Below are 14,581 nucleotides of genomic sequence, written 5' to 3' on the forward strand. Positions count from 1 at the left end.
CAACAATCGAGGCCGATATGCTTGCGCGATATGCCCACCCCCCTCGCGCGTGATGTATCTCAGTGAAGCCATCCGACACGAGAAAAAGGACACCCATGTACTGATAGCTCGTCGAATGGAAGCTGCTCTCTCGCTGGACAACGTGTCTCCTGTAGAACCTGCCAGCCCGCCACAAATCATGTCCAGTGACCCGCCTGAAATCTTGTCGTCGTCTCCGATTGCCTCGCCTGCAGCGCTTGCAGGTCCCGCCCTCGCTAACGACCCTCCCGAAACTATCTATGACGACTTCTCTATGGCATGGTCCTCTGCGCAAACCAGAGATTCAGTGTCGCCTGACGAGCCTGCCGCGGATGCCTCAAGCTCGGTGGACATGTGGTACCCTGCGGATAGTGCGCAAGAGACAGACGCGGATGTTCGCGGAGAGACCGAAGATGGCTCTGAAGCTCTTTTGGATGCGCAAGAGGACTCGGACGAAAGTGACGGCGGGTCGTGGGAGGACGAAGAGGTCCCCGATGAGACGACCGAAGACGAGGTCCTGCCAGACTCCAGCGGGCAATACTTCCCATGGGGTTCGAAGCAGGTATGAATGCATATTCTAGCGCGACGGCGTGGCGGAATTGGTGCTGAACGCTTTCAGAAATGCACGACGTCTGTATTGACAGCGTTTCCCCGCTCCGTCTTCTCGGAGAAGGAGCTGTCTGCTATGCGATGGGCTGCTATGGGCTGCGGAGCGACTGACGTCCCGACGGCCAAGCAAATCGCATATTCTCGCCAGCAGATTATCGACGTATGCGGAGCGTCGGCCAAAAAAATGACAGGCGCGTTTGGGAATACGTTCACTGTCCTAGACCTGGCCACTATTCTTGCGCATGTACGTCTTGTTCTTCAAGTAATGTGCCGACTTTTTGATGTCTTCAAGGAATGGGCTAATCCTCTCGTTCGTCCTCACGTTGCAACCTTACCGGAGGATGGCAATGGCGGCATGGATCGGCGTTCGCAGGCCTCAAAATGGCGAAAAGAGGTGGACCCACTCCTTGGCGGGCCAATGGTTCGCTTCGGCGGCAAAGACTACTACGTCGAGGAGCCCGCGCTCGCATTCGTTGGACATGAGGGCTTCGCGAGTCCTGTCCTGCCCCTTCGATTCTTCACCCGCGAGGGAAAGCCATGGGCAGAGGCGCGACTCTTACGTGTCCATCCAACTCAGAACGAATTTCTGATAGATGTACGATCGCCCTCGAATCTCGAGATTCCCCTCGCCTCCTTCGCTCTGCCATATCCCGAGTTTGTGCTTGCTCATGCTACGCTCGGATACCCGAATCCGGAGCAGATTCATGGTGTGTTCTACCAAATCCTCTCACTGGAAACGTGGCTGATTTCCAATGCAGGAATGGTCACGGCTGGCGCACAGTGGGTACTGGACGAGCTTGTGATTGAGGACTGCAATCTTCGGTCTCCAAATCCCTACCGCGCGAAGGCGCAAGGGCGCCAGATCCTTTCCGTACCTATATCGTGCTATTGCGACGACACCTCGGGGAACGTCTCGAAGAAGTGGAACAAACACAATTCCATCCTCTTCACGCTTTCGGGACTGGCCCCCGAGTACATACACTTACTCTACAACATTCACTTCCTTGCCACGAGTAATACGGCGCCACCACTAGAGATGTTCGAAGCGGTGGTAAAGCAGATACAGTGCGTATTCTCCTTGCAGGTGTTGAACACGCGTTGGATCATGACGACAACTCACATCTGCTTCCAGGGAGATTCGGCAAGCTGGGGGTGTGGAAGCGTACGACTGTAAGCTTGAGGAGGAGGTACTCTTGATGCCCTGGGCGATGGACTTCGACGGGGACAACCCCATGTCGAGCGAGTTCTCGTGCCATGTTGGCTTGTCTGGCAAATGCATGTGCCGTCTGTGCATGGTGGAAGCGCCGAAGGAGAGTGAGAACCGCGATGAGGAGCAAGAACGTGTTCGTAAACTATTATCGGTGAGTTGAGGATTTATTGTCTTGAATGTTTCCCGACTCAATAAGCCGTTATACTCAGACTGCAGCGCCGCGTTCGAAGGCGGATATTCGCCTCGCCTTAAATCGACAACTTGACGAGGTTCTGCGCGGCGCCCCATCAAATATGTCAACAATCGCGACCGAGACAGGCGTCAAGGACAAGTATTTCCAGCACTTCGCCGATGAGCTTGCTAGCGCATGCGCGAGAATCAAGGAGAAGCGGCAGGAAGACCCGGCCTACCAAGGGACACAGTACCTCATTGACGAGATGAAGCGCTTACGCTCGGAGATGCCAGAAGACATCTTCAGTCCCGTCTTGCGTCTTGATGGTTAGTTTCCCGCTTAGCTTGTACAACATTGGAGCTGAACTCACCTGAAGAGTTTGACCCTGCTACCGACACGCCTGTTGAGATCTTACACGTCGTCCTGCTCGGCTTTGTTAAATACTTCTGGCGCGACGCTGTCTCTCGACAAAGTGATCGCGGCAAGGAGATTCTCATTGCACGCATCAACAGCTTCGATACGAACGGTCTTAACGTCGCTCGGGGACGCGGTGCTACGCTCGTATATTATGCCGGCTCTCTGACTGGTCGTGATTTCCGCCTTGTTGTCCAGATGGCTCCCAGTATATTGCCAGGCCTGGTGCCCGACGTCGTTTACGATGCTTGGCTCTCCCTTTGTCGCCTTTGCCCCCTGCTCTATCAGCACGAGATCTCTGATGTATCGGCTTATGTTGTGAGTGACTTATCATGCTCTCATCGCTCTGCTGACCTTATCTGGGGAAGGTACGCTTGGAGGCGGCCATTGATACGTTTTTGGCCACTACCGCCTTATGGAACACGGCGTGGTTCAACAAGCCGAAGTTCCACATTCTCCTGCACGCGCCTGCGCATATTAGGCGCTTGGGACCCGCCCCCTTGATGTCAACTGAGGGCTACGAGTCATTCAACCACGTCATCCGCTGCCGAAGCGTTCATTCCCCACGCCACGCCCCAAGCCATGATATCGCCCAGTCATTCAGCTGGATGCATGCCGTACGGCACTTGCTGAGCGGCGGGTACTTTCAGTCTGGGGCGCTAGGGCATCAACGCCGATGGCGTCAGGCTGGCTGCAGCGTTCTGAAGATGATCCACTCTGATGCAAATCTGGTCAAGTTTATGGGTATGACCAAGGTTCTGCGCCCTTCGAACGCAGGTAAAGCCTTTGGATTGCGTGCTATTGATGAAGCTAATCGCTGTATAGGTCAATTCAAGGTCATGCCCAATGCACTCCCTCTCGAACGTCAAGACGTGCAGAGACTATGCACCAGGCAGACTCTGTCATCGAAGGAGCTGCCCTCGCCTGTCATGCACAGCTGTTCAAAGGTCATTATCTCGAATGGAGATACCGTTGCTCCTGGCGGCTTCGTTCTGGCTCGAAATGGTGGCGCTTCCCCTGCACTGATCAGCAAGGTTGTTTCAATTCTATGCGATAACCGCACGTCGACCGTACTCGGCCTCCTCCTGCAGCCCTTTACGATTGGTCCTTTGGCTTTACCCTATCGCCTCCCTTCTATCGCCAAAGACGCGGTCACGCCAGGCCTCAGTTGGTGTTCATTTTCAGTGAGTTGCCCTTCATTGGCCCAATCTATCTGTCTGATCCTGAATCGTGCTTAGGACTGTGAAGCCGCAGTCTCTGTATTTCACAACTGCAAGAGGAACGGCTGCGTGGCCTCTCGCACACGAGCCGTCAAGCGCGAGCGCACATCCACCACCTTGCTGGAGTGGGAAGTGCGCCACGAGAGCAGCCCCGATGATCTTGTCCTGAACCTCGCCCAACTACGGAGCGCCGCGTCACTACAACCACTTCATCCACCTACCGAAAATCCGTTCACCAACCGCGGTGATCTCCTGCGTCGAGCAGTCACAAATCGGAGGCGCATCGTCGAGGAGGGCGAAAAAGAAGTACTGACCACATCCGAACCTGCTGTGGAGTTGAGTTCCGCTTCTACAAGAAAGCGTACACGTAAATCGAAGGAGAAGGCGATTGCAGGATCTGGAAATGTGGCGGGCATGCGTGAGGGAGGTCCATCGACGAAGCGTGCACGCAAGGGGAAGGGGACGGTAGCTCCAGTTTCTGCTGCATCACTGGCACCCGAAGGAGGAGCTCTCGCCAATCCATTGGTCGATACTCTGAGCAGGAACGAAGGGCTCGTGCAGCATGATCATGACCATTCTCCCGTCATTTCGTTACCCGAGGCCATGCGAGGTCAGGCGAGTGCGCTCGAGCTCCAGTTCATCAACTACGATGCTGGATGGTATTCTAGATAGTTATCAACATCGAATACTTAGTCTTCGTATCCTTCTATAATCGCGTCCCATATCTGAGAGTCCAGAGAACGTATGTGAGGGGTTGGTACTTGGGAAGTAAGGTGATAAGATTCGTATGCCTGCTGGGGAGAAGATGTCCTCCGTCTCTTGCGGGAGGGCGTATGCGTTGCCTCGAGACGCTCCTGCGTGGTCTTGAGGTCGGCTGCTGTCTCGGTGTTCAACAACAGGGTGGGGGCGAAGTTGCTTGATGCGGCGCCAGAGCCAGCCGGTGGAGTCAGCGCCGGACCAGCGATCTCTGCATCATGCGTCTTGATTGCCTTCAGTAACGTGTTGACTCTGTTGTACTCATTTTCCAGGTGTACGAGCCGCTGGACAATCGACGAGAAGCAAGAGCAATGCGTCAATCCGCAAACCGTGTTGAGGGCAGGCGAGGTTGATGCGGAGATGTCTGGATGCTCGGTCAGTTTACCCACGCGCCGCTCTTGCTTCCTCCCACCTGCGATGACAGCAAAGTCACATCCCGTTGTGTTTGCTAGTGCTGAGCTTCGGTCAGCTTCGTCGTCTTCGCCATCCGACTGACTCTGTTCGCTGTTGCTAGTTCCTGAACCTTACAATGAGCGCTATCTCGAATGCAACATACACATCAACAGCTCACCGTTTGACATGGTCTCCGAGGTAGACCCATGGATGGTCTTCATTGGTACGGCTTCTGCATCAAGTGCCGCATCCGCTAACGGTGTCTCACTGATGAAGGGACTGAAGGGCCACGGTTCCTCGTCTCGCGGCTGTGCTTGAGGCAAGGGAGAGCTTCCTCGCTCGTCCTCCATCAAGCCCTCGATGGCTTGTGAGTCGGTGACCTGTGAGCTGCAGAGTCCTTGCTGACTATCGTAAAGCCTGTTCGGTGTCAATAAGAAGCGTCTCGCAGACACAACCAGACTTACTCGGAGATTGCACGCAGGGCACTCTCGCCGGCGGCCCGTCTTTTTGACGCTACGACGGAGTCCATACCGAGCAAAGCAGTGGCACTCAGTTGCGAGGAAAGGTTTGACACGACGCGTGCGTGACAAAGTTCGCCTCAATTGTGACTCGCCCGGAAAGTCACAATTTTTCACCCCGAGTTTTTCGTGTTGCTCACGACCACCCGCCAGCACACTTCATGGAGCAGCACCCCAATCATCAAGCCCACCTCGCGGCTCCGCGTGTCAGCATGGATGCTCGTCTACAAGCAAGCTCCTTGCCGCGCCAGAGCGGTATAGGTGCTCTTCCAGCCCCTTCGTCCACGACACCGCTCACCTCAACTGATGACCGGGGCATTGACGATGGCTCGGTCTCCCGCGCAGACGACCACGCGACATTTTTAGGTGCTACGCCTTCTGGCAATGTGGCAGGCAGGACCTCGGCACGCGCACGCTATGAGCATTCGCCCATGCCCCTCTCCGATCATGACCTCCAGCGCTTGATGGCACGCCAGGCATCACAAACGCGCGGCCTTACGAACGAGGACCTCCTGTCGGAGATGCTCGCGTCGTACGATCAACCCCAAGGCCTTTCGTTCTACCCAAGCAACGCTGCTGGTGATGCCGCGGCGTTTCCAAGTCGACCCAGCGAGGCTCCTTACTCAGCCCAAGCCGCCATCCTTGCCGCGTCAAAGGCTGGCCTTGACGAGGACGCTCTGCAAACAGCCACGGAGTACATGGTGCGCCTTGTACCTGCAATTCGTGTTTGAAGACGCATGCTCACCTGCCTTTCACTGAAGCAAAACAACGCGCATACGAAGCTCGACATTCTCATGATCCATATCTTATCCCTCGAACAGAACATCCAGAAGCTCGAGCAAGACTTCGACGCGTCAAAAGACTACACCACGAAAACTTACAACCTCGTCAAGGCAAGCTTCACCATGCGGCCGGAGCAGAAGGTCTGTCGTTCAGTGTCTCGATTTATGGCCTCCCGCTTACCACGTCGTATAATCAGGCTGCCTTGCGCAAGCTCCTTCGCCACATGCTCGCTCAACCGCTCGTGCTGGGCTACAACAAGAAGAACATCGTCGAGAACTGCATGGTACGCGTCCTCGAACATTTCCCCTACACGTGCTAACTCCATTATCTCTGCAAGGAATATATCACTCAGAAGCGGTCAAAGTTCGGCTTTGAGAAGTTTGCCACCGACGAGACCATCAAGGGCGCGACAGAGGCGTATCTCAACGACTGGACCTCCACCGACAAAAGCGAATTTCGCAAATACGTAGGTCCCTATTCCTCCGGCGCGAAGCGATGCTGACCTTGCTCTTCAGTTCTTTCGCCTATGCGACATGAAGCTCGACCTCAACGAGCTTGTCACGACGCTGATGAAAGAGGTGCACCTGACGCCAAGGCCAGCGGCCTACGACAAGAAGGTCTACGCTTTCATTGCTCTCTATGTGAGTTCGAGTTCTTGCTCGCCTTGAGATAGCCACTTATTCTTTTACAGCGGCACACTGCAGCCACGGTCATCGCAAGCATGCAGCCAGGCCAACGCGACACTGGATTCTGGCGAGATTTGAACGCAGCAGTCGCCGACCTCGTGAAGAAACACAAGACGACGAACCTGGCGAGCGACTCCTGGCGACGGCAAGTGCCGTTTTCTTTCCTTCCGATGGTTCAAGGCTTATCTCAAAGACAGCTGGATCGACGAGATCATTGCGAAAGATAGGCAGGCATACGATATCGGCTCGCTTGCGATGACGGCCGAGGAGGAGGATGAGATCGTAGAGGACGAGGTGGACGAAGAGCCCGAATGCCCCGGAGTCATGGCCTCGTAATGCATTATCTACCTAAGGAGTAGTTACTATAAATCAATTCGCTCTCTCGCTACTCTCTGCCAGTATTTTTGTTCGAGATGAGCTCTCTTGTGAAGACGGCCTGAGTAGACACGACGTTGGAGAGTGAACGCAGTATTACCACAACGGGCTTTACCGCCGGATTTTGATGATCAGGCACACGTCGCTGGTGTCCAGCGTCCTCAATCCACGACAGTCGACGACTTGCAAAACGAAGTCAACACCAAGCTATCCTTGAATTCCCTTGGCTCGATATCCGAAGGAGCCCGTCATTCTGGTCTCTAGCGGTGTAAGGGTAAGTTTCCTGAAAGGGAAAGTAGATAGTCCTTGTTCTCGCCTCCTTCGTGGCAGTGTCGTATACTCCGCATGTTTTAGCAATGGCCGTCGGGATGAATGATTGTGGTCGTCGACCGACTCGCTGATGGCATTCTTGTCACGCAAAGTCAACGGGCTCGCGTCGCACTCACTTGGTCTGTGGAAGGCTGCGCACTCCTTGCTCTAAAGCATGTTGTCTATCTCTCTGACACTGCATGGTCTCTAGTTCTACCCGTCGATGAGCTCGCGTACGCTACACTGTACACAGACCTGGGGATCTCTCGATGTCTTGCGCAGCGCGCGACTCCAAATGACCTCCATGGTCCCGCTCGCGTATGGCCGTCCTTGCTGAGTGCGGGGCGTCATCCCGGAAATAACAACATGTACCGGAACATGAAAAGTGTCCGGGCAACCCCCGCTTGGACCGGGTTACGAGCACGTGTGGTGCGATTTTGGCGCGCGGCGCTTGTTCTCGGTTACCCCGGGGCTTTGTTCCTCGTTAGGCAGGCGCGAAAGCGCCAACCGCGTCTCCCGCGTCTTGCGGGCGACGCTAATGGCGCGAACGCGCCTCCCCGACCCACATGCTCCCTATTTACCTCCGCGTCGTTAATAAACGATTTTCCCCCAATTTCCGTCGGTTCCCCCGGCATGCTGATCGACGTTATCGCCGGCGCCGCCGCGCGCCCAGCCCACCCGCCGTCATCCCCTCGGCCGGCGATCTGAGTCAGGCAACGCCAAAGGTGCGTCAGGTGTCGCCCGAACGCGCGAACCGCGACAGAACGAGGCTGCGCGCTCTGGCGCGTTTGGCGCTTTTGGCCATTTTCGAGCCGCGCTGTGCGGGAATGGGGGACGCTCGAGCTCGCGGCTGACAGAGGACACCGCCCCTTTTCCCTCCTTTGCATCTTCCTTCACACTCCCTTCCCAGCTCAATAGTCTCCACCACGATGAGCGCGACACCGACGTGTGCCCTTCGACAGCAGCCAGGAGACACGGGCGCGGAAGCCGCCGGCTCAGAGAACCCCACCTCGCCAGCCGAAGTGCGAGGGTTCGAATCAGACGAGCTCAAGTGAGTTCCTGTTGTTAACGCACTCCTGCAGAGTACACCTCACCCGTTGCCTCCCTCCCTCCCTTCCGCTCTCTCACCCACATGCCTCCCTACCGGCGCATCACACGTATACTCCATAGAGACTATGCTGACAGCGAATTCTTGAACCTAGACCGCTCAAAGTCGCTCAGCTCCGAGCTCTCATCAAGAACCAGCTCGACAATCTCAAGGCGCCTTTGCCGCCGTCCTTGAAGTTCAACAAGGCACCCAAACGAGCCCTCATTGAACTCCTCACCAATCCGACGTATGGATTCACGACACGGAAGCCCAAGCTCGTCTTCAATCGCGGGATCGGTGTACAGACGCAAAAGAAGAAAAATCGAACACGACGCAGCGATACGAACGCAAGTCCCCCCTCCACGTCGCTAGCGACAGCAATCTCGGCGCCTATCAGTTCACAGCATACCGGCGCTTCGCAACCCCAGGAACTCGGCTCCTCGCCCTCGCTTGTACGCTTTCTGCTGCTGCTCTGGTGTCCCTCTTCGTTGACAAATCTTGACAGTTGTCGGCTGCAACTCAGCCGTCATTGCACCAGGGCCAGAGCGCAAGCTCCGCAAGCGCGCATGCGAGCAACTTCTTAGGGAACTTCGATCAAAGTTCGTTCGGTGGCTTCTCGTTTGAGAACCTATACGCTTTTGATTTCCCTCCCGCGCGAATTGTAAGTGAACAAACAATCGATTTTGCTGTGTTTGTACAGCTCATTCTCCTAACAGACGCTCACGCTGTACATACTCGACGAGCGCAGCCCGGCACCCCTTCCCGACTTGGTGAAGGTTACGGTTAGCGTGGTGCGCAACCTGGCTGGCGGCGCAGTTGCCGACTGGCACGAGATCATCGGAGAAATCCAGAAGACGGCGAGCGCGATCCGTGGTATGTGTCCCTTTGAGTTTCTTTGCCGTACGGAAGCTCACTTGTGCTCAGGTAGCAACCTCAAGCTTTCGTACTCCCGCAGTGACAAGGACACCTACAAGATTGCTATCCTCCAAGCTCTTGCATCGCCGGTTGACCAGGCCTCAATTTTCGAAGCGGAATTACTCGTCGATGAAGCGCGGCCTGTGTACCGCCTTCATGTTGAGCCCGTGAGTGTACGCTACTGTTATCTTGCTTTCGAAGCTAATTGTTGTACTCAAGCTGAGTCCTACGTCTCCAATCCCTCGCCGCGCGCCAACACCTGTTGTTGACGCCGCTCGTAAGTACCCACAGACTCCGAACTGGCACAACCACTGACCAAATTTCCAGTCGAAACCTTAGAGCGTTATTCGAGCTCTCATCCGGGGATGCGAACGATGCCTCAACTACGGCAACGAGGCAAGTCTCGCGTTGTAGTTGATGAAGATGCAGCAGGTCGGGACAAGGACTGGCTTCGTGATCAGGTGAGCAAAAGGGCCGGATACGAGGTGATGACGAAGAAGCACGACACGAAGATGCCGTATGCGGGTGTCGCTCAGCAATGGGCCTTCGCAGTGTCGTGCCTTAACGAGCTTACCAGGCAACGATTCCCTCATTCGGTGCGTACTATCCCGCTCATCTCGGCTATGTAGTGTGCTGATGTGCGTACAGAAAGGGCAAATATATTCGTACCACGTCTGGGACGCCCTCTCGCGCAAGGGAACCTGGTGTCTGGCCGCAAAGGAAGGTCACAGGCTCTACCGAGAATATGCTGATCACCCGGATGTTGTCGAGGCGGTGAAAGACACGTCGCGGAAGGGCCATCTCGGCTTTTTAGCCTTGCTACGCCAAGTCGGAGGGGAGTAGCTCCCAGATACTTCAACTCGAGTTAATCCATGTATCTTGTACTTGTAATCTGCGATGGTTTGACATGTTCCTAGTGCTTAATGACACCACCCACTGAGAAACCCAAAGTGCCGAAGCTCTCTTCTGAAGAGGAAGCCCTCCGCGACAATGGTACCCGCCTCCTCGACATGATCACCCGCGGACCCTCGAATTGCGCACGGCGAGCACGCTATCACACGAGGGCTAGATCGATGTTGTGCGCTGGCTGCTCAAGGACGCGGGCGCGGACCCCACCATCCCCGACGCCGACAAGTTGATCACACATAGCAAATTGCGCTCTCGAATGAGAAGCAGCAGCTGCTCTACAGATCCAACATGGCAGCCGTTGCCTTTCGCGCGCTCGCCTTGTGTCTCGAGTCGGAGTTCGAGGTGAATCTTCTCGTGTGCTTCGCGCAGCTCAGCCATGAGCGTTGCATTCTAGAGAGCATATACGCCCGACCTTCCCTCCGCTCCTTCGCTCATGCCCTCCGCACACCCGCCCTACCTTCTTTTGGGGGCAGATACTCGCCCCCCTCCTCCTCTGACTGCGGATATGCCCCGCCCTCCTTTGGGAGCAGATACACACTTGTTTGCAGAGAGCGTATACACCCCACGTTCGCGAGAGAGCGATCGCGCTCGGGACTTGCTCCACCCCAAAATGAGCGAGTATGGTCATGCTGAAGGTTTTCATGGCATATATTTCATCTATATATGCTCCCTGCTTCGGAAGGAAGAGGTTGAAGCAGAGTAAGGCTGTTAGGTTAATCAAACTTTGCCACGACGATACGAGATTGCGAAGTCCAATCAACAAGTCACGTACGCAGATTTCCCTAGACCCTTGTATCGCCAACAATGGTAGCAATTCCCGAGTGATTCTCATTGTATTCTAATTAGTACTACCATGATACAGAGAGGCAGACTCGACTACAGATGCGTAATTGTGGTCCTTTTTGCGCTGAAGCCACTCCATAAAACTGCGAGTGGATCGGAGATGAGGGAAGGGGGACTGATGCTCGATTGGATAGTGTTCGCGCAGAAATTGGAGAGCCAATGCTGACGTCCAATTCGGACGCTTTTGAAGCTCCTCCACAAGTCCAACGAGTTTCGCACGTCGCGAGCCCTCGGACTTCTCGCTCGCGACATTGCGCTTCCAGGATCCACCCCACCCATCGTTCAGCTGAGCGATAGATAGACGGCCATCGAGGCCCACCACATGCTCCCGCCAGATGTCGTCCACAGAGAGGGGCACTTCCTTGCCATCCTCAGTACGCTTGCGACGAGCGTAAAGATAGCGTGGAAGGAAGCGAGATGGCATGGAAGTCGTCGAGTCCACCCAATCCCACTGGTGCTGCCCCACTCGCTCCTCCCCGTACTTGCGGCGCAGCTCTATCATAGCGGCCTCTTGAGCACTGCGCGTAGGGTGGCTTTCCGGGGGATTTGGACGAAGGATAACGCCGGGGTTGAAGATGTCCAGAGCATTTGCTGGATGTGCGGCGTCTGGACCGCTTGGAGGGCACCGATCCGACGGCGATGGAGTGGGCGACGTCTGGGGGCATGAGCTCGGTGTGCAGGCAGGTGCAGAGACTAACAGCGTCATTACTGGAGCTGCATGACCACCGACATCCGAGCTGATGAACGCATTGTTGCTGGGCAACGTCGAAGGCAGGATGGACATAGATACTGCAAAAGAATGAGTAAGATAGTCACGACAACAAGGATAGGCCACTAACTGGAGCTCTGCACCTCCCGCTTGCGCTTTCGAGTGCTGCCCATGCCGCTCTCGAGAACCTGACCCAGAATGGACTCCATGGCCTTGAAGCGCATGTCGAGCTGGTTCATCATCAACTGCTGCTCCATCCCAACGCTGCTGACAACGCCACGGAAGGTCGCCGCAACATGTGCGGGGAGATTCTTCATATTCTCCCGGAAGCGCGCTTCGACGTCGAGGATGGCACGAGTAGATTGGGTAGCAAAGTCACGGAAAACGGGACTGTCAAAAGGCGCGTACTTGAAAAAGCCGCAATCTGGATGTTTCGTGAAAAGAACCGCCGCATCTTGGAGCAAGATTCGGCGCGCACGGATGAGGAAATCGAGAAACCCCTTGAGAGCGTAGTCGTCAGCCAGGGCGCCTCGGGCCTCTCGCCGAGCCTTCATCTTCTCTTGCTCCTCCTCAACCCAGGGAAATAGAAGAGCCATAAGCTCGCGGGGCGGCTCTGAGGCGATGATTAAACACGAGTCAAACCAAAAGTGAGTGAATTGACGCACCTAAGCAGTTGCGTGGGATCATGTACGCCTCGGGATGCTGGCCATTGAAGCTAGCGGCAGCCAGCATCCCCTGAATCGGAAGGGAGCGATCATAACGATCATAAGCTCCATTGCCACTCTCGCTCCAGCGACCGACCGCCTTAGCTTCTGACTGCGATGCCCGGTTATCGCGAATGTTCTTGACAGTGAACTTGCGGCCCGCGTGTGTCTTCGACGAGATGATGATCTCGTTGCTTGCTTGAAGGTGATTCACGCGATTCAGGTGCTCTATGGGTAGGAGTCAGCAATCAAACAGTCGAATAGACAGATACTTTGAAACACACGCTTGAAGGACATGCTGGAATCATCCCCCTCACGCCCAGGAAACATATGAAGAGCGTACCAGGAGCGACGACCAAAGTCGCCACTATCGGAGTCCGCATAATCGGGGGCGAAGTCAGGGACTTCACGGCCGGCAATATGGAAAAGGGAAAAGAAATAGAGTGCTGTGCCTCCAACGCAGCAAAGCTCTACGTCGCGGTGGCGAAAAGCGCCATGTTCCTCGACCCGTCCATCCTGATTATGCTTTCCTTGGTCACGAAGGAGAACTAGAGCCTAGAAACCGGGAAATTAGCTAATGCCAAAGGGAGGATGATAGCGCATACCTCAATCACAGCAGTCGTGTTCGAGGTGTAGTCGGATAACTCAGGCATGGGCACATCACGCATGCTCACGTCGGAGAATAGCAGCGAGCGCGTGCTGTCACCTCGGAAGGCGGTGCTCGTTGAGAGAAGGAGCATGCATCGGTCACGGACTCCTAATAGGAGCGCCTTCACAGTCTTTTGCCCCTTCAAGCACCACATTGAGCTGCGCTTCAACTCCTCGACAGTGTACGTGTCTATCAGTCGCTCATGTCAGCTCGTTCGAAACCCTTTCAATCATCAGCCTCACCTGATGAAGTCCCCGTCGCCTTCGCCTTCTGCCCCGTCATGATGCGCTCGGGCTCACTCGCTTTCTTCGAAATCTCGAACTGCTTGATGCGCGCGTCGGTTCGTAATGGTTTCTGCGCCTCGGGACATTGAGCGTAAGCGGGTTCGTGTTGATGGTGGAAGCGGTAATGCTCGAGTGCGCTGATGCACTGCTTGATACTCTCGATGCCGACGGTGCTTCCATCCCCGCTATCAGCTGTATTCTATCATACCATGTCAATCACTGCAGCAGTAAAGTGATAAAACTATACCTTTCGACGATTGCACTCATACTTCAGAAATATGGAGGTCTTGGTAGCGGTTATCGGATGCGCAGGTACGGGAGGAAGTCCGGGAGACTGCTGTAAGCGCTCAAACTGATACTGGGGCCAGTATCGCTCATACGCTGCGACGTGCCGGTCGTAGTTCTTTGAGCTTGCTTTCCCCGCCTTAAGCGCGTAATGCATCTGAGTGCGTGTGGCGTGCGTCTCGCTGATCTCATCAGGTGTGAGGTCAGGCTGGATGGTCTCAAGCAGAATCGAAGACGCGGCGGAAGGGTGCGGGTAAGCTTGAATGAGAGTGGCAGATTGAGGCGTGGGATACGACGCCGAATCTGAGTGAGCGGCGCTTGTTGATGGTGCTTGTGGACTACTGCATTGGAGTGGGTCCGCCGACACTCTCTGGCGCTTCGCAGCTGGCAGAGGATCAAATTGGCCGGACATCGCCCGAATACGAGCCTGCGCAGGCGTAAAGTGGGGGGTGGGGGACGAAGAGGCTGAAAGCGCATAAGAGAGAGCCTTTAAGTAAGCTTGAACATACACACCAAGCTTTTGTCGCCTCGAAATCCTTGAACTCATTGTTCAGGCTCGACAACAAAGTCGGCGAGTATTTGCCTGGCGTCTTGTTGTGTTGCTTAGCTCGCAGAAGCCACCGAAGTGTGTTTGATGCACAGAGGGAGATCGAAAGCAGATAACGCGCGAACTCATGTTTGTCCTATAGCTGACGATGCACAAACGCTGCATGAGTGCACGCACGAAAGCCGC

The 14,581-nt window shown here is 55.3% G+C and overlaps 5 protein-coding genes across 5 annotated transcripts; 3 read left to right on the plus strand and 2 right to left on the minus strand.

Moving 5' to 3' along the window:
• Positions 1 to 52: 52 nt before the first annotated feature.
• SCHCODRAFT_02707488 (uncharacterized protein) lies at positions 53 to 4,275 on the plus strand (the record flags this gene model as incomplete). The annotated part of the gene is made up of 10 exons (XM_003036305.3): positions 53 to 580; positions 638 to 871; positions 920 to 1,334; positions 1,386 to 1,692; positions 1,760 to 1,988; positions 2,047 to 2,335; positions 2,386 to 2,741; positions 2,792 to 3,200; positions 3,249 to 3,607; positions 3,662 to 4,275. Coding segments are annotated over 10 exons (3,740 nt in total), but the record flags the coding sequence as incomplete, so codon positions are not given.
• Positions 4,276 to 4,319: 44 nt separating this feature from the next.
• SCHCODRAFT_02742177 (uncharacterized protein) lies at positions 4,320 to 5,321 on the minus strand (the record flags this gene model as incomplete). The annotated part of the gene is made up of 4 exons (XM_050347165.1): positions 4,320 to 4,763; positions 4,812 to 4,916; positions 4,971 to 5,209; positions 5,257 to 5,321. The coding sequence occupies 4 exons, from the start codon at positions 5,319 to 5,321 to the stop codon at positions 4,333 to 4,335; spliced, it is 840 nt and encodes a 279-aa protein (XP_050202578.1). The 3' UTR covers positions 4,320 to 4,332.
• On the plus strand, positions 4,972 to 7,201 carry SCHCODRAFT_02603954 (uncharacterized protein). Its single transcript, XM_050344072.1, has 10 exons — positions 4,972 to 5,015; positions 5,069 to 5,159; positions 5,209 to 5,371; positions 5,464 to 6,011; positions 6,072 to 6,233; positions 6,290 to 6,376; positions 6,431 to 6,559; positions 6,609 to 6,734; positions 6,785 to 6,924; positions 6,977 to 7,201. Exons 4-10 carry the CDS (start codon positions 5,472 to 5,474, stop codon positions 7,113 to 7,115), a joined length of 1,323 nt encoding a protein of 440 aa, XP_050202579.1. The 5' UTR covers positions 4,972 to 5,015; positions 5,069 to 5,159; positions 5,209 to 5,371; positions 5,464 to 5,471; the 3' UTR covers positions 7,116 to 7,201.
• Positions 7,202 to 8,018: 817 nt separating this feature from the next.
• Positions 8,019 to 10,412, plus strand: SCHCODRAFT_02559126 (uncharacterized protein). The gene is made up of 8 exons (XM_003036303.3): positions 8,019 to 8,514; positions 8,666 to 9,002; positions 9,056 to 9,211; positions 9,267 to 9,423; positions 9,475 to 9,632; positions 9,685 to 9,742; positions 9,793 to 10,061; positions 10,114 to 10,412. Exons 1-8 carry the CDS (start codon positions 8,393 to 8,395, stop codon positions 10,306 to 10,308), a joined length of 1,452 nt encoding a protein of 483 aa, XP_003036349.1. The 5' UTR covers positions 8,019 to 8,392; the 3' UTR covers positions 10,309 to 10,412.
• A 2,859-nt stretch (positions 10,413 to 13,271) lies between these two features.
• On the minus strand, positions 13,272 to 14,029 carry SCHCODRAFT_02462607 (uncharacterized protein; the record flags this gene model as incomplete). Its single annotated transcript, XM_050342626.1, has 3 exons — positions 13,272 to 13,468; positions 13,522 to 13,762; positions 13,811 to 14,029. Coding segments are annotated over 3 exons (657 nt in total), but the record flags the coding sequence as incomplete, so codon positions are not given.
• Between the last annotated feature and the right edge of the window lie 552 nt (positions 14,030 to 14,581).

This window comes from Schizophyllum commune, assembly GCF_000143185.2.
Source record: "Schizophyllum commune H4-8 unplaced genomic scaffold SCHCOscaffold_1, whole genome shotgun sequence".
Classification (NCBI taxonomy): Eukaryota; Fungi; Basidiomycota; class Agaricomycetes; order Agaricales; family Schizophyllaceae; genus Schizophyllum; species Schizophyllum commune.

What these genes read in the sequence shown, in the direction of transcription:
- SCHCODRAFT_02603954 (XM_050344072.1), top strand. Translation starts at nt 5,472, where the DNA reads ATGGAGCAGCACCCCAATCATCAAGCCCACCTCGCGGCTCCGCGTGTC. An exon ending in CCATGCGGCCGGAGCAGAAG is followed by an intron (nt 6,234 to 6,289) that starts GTCTGTCGTTCA and finishes TCGTATAATCAG; the next exon opens with GCTGCCTTGCGCAAGCTCCT. An exon ending in ACATCGTCGAGAACTGCATG is followed by an intron (nt 6,377 to 6,430) that starts GTACGCGTCCTC and finishes TATCTCTGCAAG; the next exon opens with GAATATATCACTCAGAAGCG.
- SCHCODRAFT_02559126 (XM_003036303.3), top strand. Translation starts at nt 8,393, where the DNA reads ATGAGCGCGACACCGACGTGTGCCCTTCGACAGCAGCCAGGAGACACG. An exon ending in TCGGCTCCTCGCCCTCGCTT is followed by an intron (nt 9,003 to 9,055) that starts GTACGCTTTCTG and finishes AAATCTTGACAG; the next exon opens with TTGTCGGCTGCAACTCAGCC. An exon ending in ACCTGTTGTTGACGCCGCTC is followed by an intron (nt 9,743 to 9,792) that starts GTAAGTACCCAC and finishes CCAAATTTCCAG; the next exon opens with TCGAAACCTTAGAGCGTTAT.